At 31.0% G+C, this 10590-nt stretch overlaps 1 protein-coding gene across 1 annotated transcript; it reads left to right on the top strand.

The window, feature by feature from the left end:
- The first annotated feature begins 3836 nt into the window (after window positions 1–3836).
- Window positions 3837–6623, top strand: LOC149144560 (wall-associated receptor kinase galacturonan-binding protein). The gene is made up of 3 exons (XM_089449606.1): window positions 3837–4900; window positions 5920–5961; window positions 6076–6623. Exons 1-3 carry the CDS (start codon window positions 4054–4056, stop codon window positions 6201–6203), a joined length of 1017 nt encoding a protein of 338 aa, XP_089305732.1. The 5' UTR covers window positions 3837–4053; the 3' UTR covers window positions 6204–6623.
- The last annotated feature ends 3967 nt before the right edge of the window (window positions 6624–10590 follow it).

Here is a 10590-nt window from a genome sequence, read left to right as displayed (position 1 = left end):
TTTCTTTATAGCCTCTAATACAACACCTTGCTAATATAGTTTCATTTTAATTAAATTAGTAATTTAATACACATTATTGTTGTGCATAAACTTCTGGCTAAAATCTAATCACTTAATATTGATTTCTAACATTCTTCACTATATTCATATAATCTAATTTCAACCATTTTAAATATCTTGAAAAAATCCAATAAAATTTATTAAATATCTTTCTCAAGAACGACAAATTTTTTAACTTGGAAATCCTTTCCCTTTTTATATAAAGTTTATTTATATAATCTAATTTCAACAACTTTAAATATCTTTAAAAAAATCTAATAAAATTTATTAAATATATTTCCCACAAACCATAAAATTTTTAATTTGGAGATCCCTTCTCTTTTCCATATAAAATTGTAGTGCCTTCTTAAATGCCATATAAATCGACAATTTTAAATTTATCACATAATTAAGTTTATATGAGCATAAAGACAACTTACACTCATGTAAAGAACAATCAAAAGGAAAATCTACATTCATTTAGCTTGAGAGCATGAGCCACGTTATAAATAAAACATGGAATTAGGAAAAGGTATATATAGAATTTAATTTTTATTATATAATTATATAAATTTTATTATTGATTATAATGATTATAACATATACACACAGCTAGAATTAACAATGAAATTGAGATAAGTGTAGAGAGTGTTATGACTATGAGTGATATATGAAATTATAAGTAATGGGAGTAAATTTTAGAAGGCTTTGGGGTTTTGGTGGTTTAGCTATTGTAATGGAGATCATGTAATGGATTACAAATATTTGACTCTTCAAACTCATTGACTTTTGGGATATGGATTCTTCACTTTTTATTTTACATTAATTTTGATATCAAATTAATATGATCCTTTTTACAACTTATAATTTAATCATTGAGTTCTTATCTTCCTTCTTCAAATGCATTAATTTAAATTTAGCATTATTATGTTCATATTTAAATCACATTAATTAAATAACATTGAAAATAACATAATTAATCTTATGATGCATCAATTTAAGCATAGAGTTCTTAAGTTCCTTATTAAAGTGTGCATTCATTTTAATGTATAATTATTATGCTCCCCTCACACTATGTTATTAAGTTATTTATTTCGATGTGTTGATTTTTGTAATAAGTGATAATGTTTCTTCTTACAAAGCATTGAATTGAGTTTTCTTATGTGTAATAGGATATGCCTATAGAATAAAATTTTTAACAAAACATAATTATCTTTTCATACTATTGAAATTGAAGAACACAGATAGGTAGTGCAAGGATAGATAGGAGACAAAGAGAATGAATCACATGAGAAAATGGAAGAATAAAATATGATGTCCCTAGATGCTTTCCTTGGACATCCAACACTAGCAACAAGGTTTCTTAAACTTAGTAACCATCTATGAGGCTAGACTTAATCTATATTAATAACACAATTTATAGATGAATATAAAATAGTAGTAATAAACATTGCATATTTAGAATTCATTCAGTACCCATTGACTTCAATACATCAACAAAATAGATAAACATCCCATAAGGAGATGACCATGAATACTTGTTTGCAATTAAAGCCATGTCCACCAAACTAGTTGTTGAGAAGCATTTTCCACCCAACCATAGGAATTAACTAAGGATACCGGTAGATTAAAGGAATATCCTATCGGCTCTAAGCTTACTTATCCCAACCCATTACTCCCATCACAAGTCTCTCAATAGTCTCTCATAGTACTCTTCCCTTACAATGCTCTTCAATTTGAATATAAAGAGTCCAATGATGTTTACCTTCTGGAAATACAAAAAGAACTTAGCCTCAAGATAGTCTACAAGCATAAATAACAAGGTTGTAGGTCTGAAGGTGCTATATCAATTATTACATACATTCCAAACTTGGTCCATCACTTCAACCATCCCATTTCATTCTCATTTCAATGGAAAGCTTTTCTAACTATTATGGATTTTCACTACCCATAAGCACATGGGAAACTCTTGTTATTTTTAGCCATAACACCGAAGGGAAAACATCCCCATAACATAGGAGCTTGTCTCCCCTCCTTAGCCAAAAATGGTTTCTCCCTTGCATAGAATAATAGAATTCCATGAAAAAGGCAATTCAAGACATTTATTATATAAAATCTACTTGATTCCCATACATGACGCTTGTACTTTGTACATACATATAAGTCAAATATTGATGAGACAACTTGTACAAAAGCACAAGCATGAAATGATAATATCTCCAAAGGATAATGACATGGTCCCATCACCCAATAACCACATTTCCTTTTCTCTTGTGTGGTATCATGGTCCCTGTGTTGCTTTCTTGAGCCACCATTTTGGTGGATTCATATTATTGTGTATTTTTCCTCCTCATACATGACTTGACATATATATAAGTATATCGGGGAAAATATATCCACCATGTTGTAAACATGTCCCCCACTTGGACTCCTATGAATTGACTAGTAGGGCCTTAGCCTTGAGCTCCATACTAGAAATATTTACAATGTATTTTACATATTTGCAACACATGTCCATTATATCTTAGCCAATGTGGTTTGATTCTAGTCACAAAATCCACCTCAAATGATAATACATAATGTATTAAACATGTTATATTCTACGGGTCAAAATTGAAATATTGCATAAATTGTGAATGACAAAGCTTGCAAAGAGCAAATAAGCCATAACATATGGCTCCAAAACAAAGGGGTGAGCAAACAAGATCAATTAATGAATTAAAAAATTGTAGTGAGAAAAATGTAGATATAGAATTATGGAAGATGTATTGAAATTAATTGTGAATAATAGAAAGTTTTACTTAATTAGAATGGTTAGATATATCTTTAAATTGAGTCTCCTTTATAGAAGATTTCCCTGTGTCTTTTTGTCCAGGTGTGAACTTTACATTTTATATATTATTGGAAAACAACTAAATTAAAAAGATTATATTTAATTAGCTTCATTAAAAAGATGAGAAATGTCAAATATTTTCTTAATGAAGATAATTTTATAAAGAAAAAAAATATTAATAACATAAAATATTTTGAACTTTAAATTTACTTTAAAATTCTCGTATTCTTGATAAAAAGTTAATTATATAATGATTCCAAACAATTTCCCTCCTCTTTTTATTTATAAAGTTAAACCTGAAATAAATTCTTTTCTTTTTATAAAATTAAACATGAAATAAATTCTTTTCCTGGTAAAGTTAAACCTGGAATACATCCTTAGTTAACTATATTCTTCATTTCCCTGGGTATCATGATATACATTTTAAAAAAATATCAACCTTGAATTAATTAAATTTTTAATTTCTTTTTACAACTATTATGCCTCCTCTACCATGAGAGTTAAGGGTTATTGTTTATACAGTGTTACAAACACAATCCTGGCTGAGCAGGTAGAGAGCAATCAATCACATTTAAACAGAGGACAACAATGTACAACTTGCAAACCTTTAAAGAGATTTTTGCCAAAGTCGGTTGAGGTCCCATTTTGGATTTGTAAGTACAGAGATTCGAGTTCCATCATACTTAAAGTTAGCTCTAGCTTCTAATTGTTGATTTGCTGTCCATGTTAGGCGATTTTTACCCATACAAACAAAATCATTTACATTCATGTATTAATTGTTATTTATCATTTATGTGGTGGCTTTCTTTCCTCTGTTACAGTGGATTGTCCATAATATGTTTATTTCCACAGAAGAAGATGGTTCTTCGCAAAAACATGGGACCACCAAATTTTAATGTTCTCTAGATGTTGGTGGCAGATCCTGTGTCTCTCTCTTTCGCTGGCTTCAGATTCCTGCAGCTGCCCATGGCATTTTTTTTCCCTTCTGTACAAGAAAAAGCAAAAAGAAGAAAATAGTTTATTTTACTCTCTCCCTTATTCACAGGAATACTCCTTTTCCTTTTCCAAACAACTAGAACATGCTTACACAGATGTCCAGCGCTGAGAGGACGTAATAACAATATTTTCATGTCTAAGTCTCTGTATTCTGAAAATCCATTCCCTCTTTCTTAGCCTGCAAAATGGAGGAAGAATACCAATTTGTGCACAAGAGATTTTTCCATTACAGGTTCTCACAAACTATTTTGATATTTGCAGCTCTTTCAGGTTTGTTAATTATTAAAGCTGCTGCTCAATCCAGTCTCTGTAGGACAAGCTGTGGTGGCTTACCCATCCAGTATCCTTTTGGCATTGATGATGGGTGTGGGAGTTTTGAATATAGATCATTGCTTGTGTGCACCAATGACACCAAACTTGAACTAAGGACACCCACAGGGAGATATCTTGTGAAGAACATCAGCTATGCTAATCCACATATAATTATCTCAGATCCTTCTATGTGGAGTTGCAGTGCAGGAGATGAACTTCCCCATAGCATAAGCTTTAGTCTTGACATCAGCAGAAAGTTCTCCATTTCAAATTTCAATACTTTTCTCTACTTCAATTGCAATGCGTCCTCTGTCCTTGTCAAGCCTCAGCCTAGTGATTGTGAGGACCAGACCAGCCGATGTGAGTCTATCTGTGATAGCAACAATTACCTCTGCAAAAGTTTGCCTGATTGCCCAAAAGCTCTCTCTAAGGTCTCTTGCTGCTCTTACTATCCAAGGACCTCAGATTCCTTGAGACTCATGCTCCAAAACTGTGAATCATACACTAGCATATATTGGGATATTACCAATGCATCTGGAAATTCTTTCTATAACCAAATTCCTGCCTATGGTATTCGCTTGAATTACGAGAATCTAAGCACAAATCACTGCCTGAGCTGCCAGTATGATGGGTATGGAAGAGGGACCTGTGGCTATGAGACAGAATTTGGCAATTTCCTGTGTCTCTGCAAGGACAGGAATGTCAGTACTTACTGTTCAGGTATGCTGGTTACAGACTGCAAACTACTTTCTAATCTGTATTTACAAATCTAAATTTGATGCCCCTTTTATTTGATATTATTTTTCGTTAAACACAACTTGTGCATGAAAACCAAGCCTGCATCAGTGTACTTACGAATCAGAAAGTTTGAGCCAGTTTCAACTTGAAACTGGTTTATTTCTTCTAAGTACACGTGACACAAGTTGGCTGAATTCAAGGAATCTCTGTGGATTGGTATTAGCTTAGTCTTGGAAACCCCGTTTAATCAGGAAGGCAATCCACTGCTGTTTCCTGGCCATCAAAATTTACAGATACTCTGAGATTGTTCTTGGGTATTTGCTCAATTGATTGCCAGGGGAAAAGGGAAAAAATTTAGGAGATTTAGATATCATTTTTAAATAACTAGACATTAACTAGAATACCTCTCTTTTAATTTAGGATATATTATTCATTAAAGTGGTTGGATACATTAAGATTTGCATCTTAAAAATTTTCTATTTCTGTAAAAACTTAGTTCCATAGTTAACATGATTCTATGTTTCTATATTAGTATAGATTCTATTCTTTATATTGAATTCAACATATCTCTGTAGTGGAATTTAAACATTTATCACTTTGATAGGATTGTGGAAACAATGTTTTTCTTTAAATTTTAAGCCGCCATGTGTAGTTTAATTGGTAATTGTCATGATAATGAAGTGTTATGTACCATTGCCAAAAGATTCGAGGTTCAAATCATCTGATTGACCCATGTCTAAGAAAGAAATAGATGTAGGCACCTATAAGTTGGGTGAAATCAACTCTGTACCCAGTTGCCCATTCCTTTAGTCATTAAAGAATAAAAGTCCACCTCTAAAGATCTATATCCATAGATGAAAAATTTGAAAATTTTGATGTTTGGAATAAATTTACAAGTAATCCTACCATATATTAATATCAACTTTCCGCTGATAACAAAATGTATCTTCCAAAAGAGGACTACAAATTTTAGCAATTGATATATGCTTGCTTGTTTACAGATCATGGCCATCTTCACCACAAAACCGGCCGGGTGATTGCAGGTAAAACATAGGACTCAATTATGGATTACATGAACAGTTCCAGTGGTTTCATTTGATCTGCTTTTATTCATGCATTTGAAACTTGAAAGTTAACGTTGCCTTCTTGGATGACAGGGACCGTGGTCGGGGTTGCTGTTGGTGGATTGATTTCTGCAGGTGTTATACTTTGGTATTTCAGGAGGATCAAACCAAACAGACCTGTGAGAATTGGGGTTGATAACAGTAGAAATGGCGATATGTAGTCAGTTTACCATTCTTAACTGATTTCTTTTCCTTTCTTAGATATGAGGCTTTAGGATTAGGACCTTATCTGATCAGACCTCAGGGCCAACCTTTTAGTCCAGGCCTTAAGGTATTGCCCATTTTTACAAAGAAAAGGCCTTACCTAATCTCAGATACGGTCTTGGTATTTGGTGAGTTACAAGTGTTGGTCTTTACATCTGAGTAGTAAGGTTTATATGTTGAAAACAAGGCCATGATTCTGCACTGCAGAATTTTACAGCAGTCGTCACCATGATCAAGAGTTGTGCAGCCATAGAAAAGATGCTGTTAGCCTTTGTGTGGGGTTTTCTGGGTTTTCCAGATATTTTATTTGTTCAAAGTAAATCATAAAATCTATACTTTACATATCCTACTGAAATAATAACATTTTTTTCTCTCAAGTCCACTGGTGGATAAATTAAGTATTGAGCTTGGAAACTTATTTGACATTACAATGTGAAATTTTGAAACTACCGTAACGGCCTGAAAAATATAATATTGGGAGTCCTATCTGTTACCTTTATTGGCCTTCACCATGTAGGCAAACCAGTTTCTGAGTTGGCCAGTTTGCAGTGTTCAGAGATTCTGTAAACGATATATGGGTTTTACACGTGGATTCATCGTATTCATCAATCTGATAAAAGATTCTCTGCATAAATTTTAAAGGAACATTAAAATTTATTTTATTTTTATTTAATTATATTTTTTCCGAAATATGATTGGACAATCTCACATCACAAGTCAGAGGAATAAGATACATACATATATCCACATTAGTGTTAAAGGTGGATTATCATCACAGATTTAATGTTGTTGGGGGCATTAAGGTGAAATAATATTTATCGTTGATATGGTTGAGAGTCAGTGAATTTAATCATGATATATATGAGGATTGATAAAGATTACGTTGAAGTTAGATCACCAAATTACTCATAGTTGATAATTAATAAAGAATATTTATTTTTATTTAATTATATTTTTTCCGAAATATGATTGGACAATCTGACATCACAAGTCAGAGGAATAAGATACATATATCCACATTAGTGTTAAAGGTGGATTATCATCACAGATTTAATGTTGTTGGGACCATTAAGGTGAAATAATATTTATCGTTGATATGGTTGAGAGTCAGTGAATTTAATCATGATATATATGAGGATTGATAAAGATTAGGTTGAAGTTAGATCACCAACTTACTCATAGCTGATAATTAATAAAGAATATTTATTTTTATTTAATTATATTTTTTCCGAAATATGATTGGACAATCTGACATCACAAGTCAGAGGAATAAGATACATACATATATCCACATTAGTTTTTTAAAGGTGGATTATCATCACAGATTTAATGTTGTTGGGGGCATTAAGGTGAAATAATATTTAATGATTGAAACTCGGGTCTCGTGTATTATGTGATTCACAACCAGTGTTGAAGTTAAGAGCTAAGGTTTTGTTGCATAATTACAATGGTTAGTTGTAACACAGTAAATAAACCAAAATGTATGCATATTGTTGTGAATAATTAGAGGGTGAACTTTTATATTTAATTATCATAAAAAATTTACCTCAGGTGTATTGTATTATTCCTTGTATATAGGGGTGTGACATAGGCATAAAAAAAGGGCAAAGATGAAATAGAAGCAGGCGTAATCATTATTAGTCCTTGCATTTTAGAACTGGATTATTTTATTGCAAGCTGACTGTTTCCATTACAAGTTTGATGAACTCTTGTCAAAAGTTTCAACTGTCATTAATTGGGACATACAAACACTAGCAGACTCAAGCCAATGAGTTCAAAGACAAATAGGGTTTTTTTAGTTACATTGCATTCATTTTTAATCGAAATGCTTGTTTTCATAAATTTTTGGGATGCATGCATTACTTTCTATAATTTTTAAGGTGCAGGAAGGGGAAATTAATTGTTTCTCTATATTTTCATTAAAATAATTAATGATAGTTTTTAATAATGTATTAATGGTGATATAAAGTAAACTCCATACTGGAATAACATCCTAGAGAAGATCCTACAGAACTAGAGAAGACCCCTTTGTGTAAGTCTAATCAAATTACTCAAATTATCAATTTTTTTTGGAAGCATGCAATTAGAACGAATGAATTCCATTTCAAACTCTGAGAGAAGGAGAAGTTCATAATAACAAAGTACATAAAACAAAAAATGATAATATCCACAGTTAAATATTGGTTCAGACAACTGATGGAATGGAATTCATGGACTTTACAAACGAACATATGCAATGGAATTCATGGAATTTACAAACGAACATATGCTGCAAAATAAAATGAGATGAGACAAATAGGGTTTTTTAGGTTACATTGCATTCATTTTTAATCGAAATGCTTGTTTTCATAAATTTTTGGGATGCATGCATTACTTTCTATAATTTTTTAGGTGCATGAAGGGGAAATTAATTGTTTCTCTATATTTTCATTAAAATAATTAGTGATAGTTTTTAATAATGTATTAACAGTGATATAAAGTAAACTCCATACTGGAATAACTTCCTAGAGAAGATCCTACAGAACTAGAGAAGACCCCTTTGTGTAAGTCTAATCAAATTACTCAAATTATCAATTTTTTTTGGAAGCATGCAATTAGAACGAATGAATTCCATTTCAAACTCTGAGAGAATGAGAAGTTCATAATAACAATGTACATAAAACAAAAAATGATAATATGCACAGTTAAATATTGGTTCAGACAACCGATGGAATGCAATTCATGGAATTTACAAACGAACATATGCAATGGAATTCATGAAATTTACAAACGAACATATGCTGCAAAATAAAATGAGATGAGATAATAATATTTACATTGCTATGCATTTAAACTTAAATTTCCACCCACGACCTACCAAGTACTGTCAACTGTCCATGTTTTAGCTTTTTCATCTCATGGCTTAAATTGGATTAAGCTTTAAAATGTTACTTTAATTAATATTTTTCAATATATATTTCTCATTTATTTAAAAAATTAAATATTTGCATTCTTCTATTTATGCTTTACAGCGTTTCCTTTGCAACATCTGGTGCAAATGCTAGTTAATAAATAATATTTATTTTTATTTAATTATATTTTTTCCGAAATATGATTGGACAATCTGACATCACAAGTCACAGAAATAAGATACATACAACAAGTCAGAGGAATAAGATACATACATATATCCACTTTAGTGTTAAAGGTGGATTATCATCACAGATTTAATGTTGTTGGGGGCATTAAGGTGAAATAATATTTATCGTTGATATGGTTGAGAGTCAGTGAATTTAATCATGATATATATGAGGATTGATAAAGATTACGTTGAAGTTAGATCACCAACTTACTCATAGTTGATAATTAATAAAGAATATTTATTTTTATTTAATTATATTTTTTTGGAAATATGATTGGACAATCTGACATCACAAGTCAGAGGAATAAGATACATACATATATCCACATTAGTGTTAAAGGTGGATTATCATCACAGATTTAATGTTGTTGGGGGCATTAAGGTGAAATAATATTTATCGTTGATATGGTTGAGAGTCACTGAATTTAATCATGATATATATGAGGATTGATAAAGATTACGTTGAAGTTAGATCACCAACTTACTCATAGTTGATAATTAATAAAGAATATTTTTTTAATTGCAATAGTAAGGTGAATTAACAATCTAATTATGATTTACTCGAGAGTTAAATATTTGTGTTTCTAAATTTTTAAATGTTTGGGTTTATGATAGATTTTGAGTTATTTAGAATGAGAGAGGTATATTAATATTGTAAAAAGAATAGTTGTTTGGTAAGTAAAGTAAGTTTTGAAATGATTCGTATGTTTAATTTATGGTTTAAATAATTATGATTTAGGGGTATCTAAGTCATCAAAATTATCCAGTGATAGTACTCGGGCCACATTAGCATTTAGCATGACTAGATTTTTACCCACGAAGTTTCAAACTCATGACCTTTTCACCATAAAGTGTCTTAAGAGAGCACACTGCTATGTCCCTTGAGCAACAAACACCTCACAATAATTAAGGATAACAACTTATATTAAGATCATAGCAAGTTGGATTAAAATCATAACTTGAGATTCTTATTATAAAGACTTTTGGCTAGTTGAAAAGAGAAAGATAGATTAATATTGAAGATTAATATTATACCTTTGAATTGTTATAGAGTCGGAAAGAAAGATCTTGAATTAGTTGAGGTTAGCCAGCTAAATTAATAGTATATTTTTTGTTTTTGTGTAAAATAATTAGAGATAAAGTATATTGTTAAGGCACTTTTTGTATAAAAGTTGTTGATTCAAAACCTCCTAAAACTACTTAACAAAAAAAATTATACTTTG

Source organism: Pinus tabuliformis, chromosome X (genome assembly GCF_031772625.1).
Source record: "Pinus tabuliformis cultivar Carrire ecotype Pingquan chromosome X, CPIR1, whole genome shotgun sequence".
In the NCBI taxonomy this organism is placed as follows: Eukaryota; Viridiplantae; Streptophyta; class Pinopsida; order Pinales; family Pinaceae; genus Pinus; species Pinus tabuliformis.
Note: the sequence above shows the minus strand (reverse complement) of the source record. Positions and strands in the feature narration are given on the sequence as shown.

What these genes read in the sequence shown, in the direction of transcription:
- LOC149144560 (XM_089449606.1), top strand. Translation starts at nt 4,054, where the DNA reads ATGGAGGAAGAATACCAATTTGTGCACAAGAGATTTTTCCATTACAGG. An exon ending in TGTCAGTACTTACTGTTCAG is followed by an intron (nt 4,901 to 5,919) that starts GTATGCTGGTTA and finishes GCTTGTTTACAG; the next exon opens with ATCATGGCCATCTTCACCAC. An exon ending in AACCGGCCGGGTGATTGCAG is followed by an intron (nt 5,962 to 6,075) that starts GTAAAACATAGG and finishes CTTGGATGACAG; the next exon opens with GGACCGTGGTCGGGGTTGCT.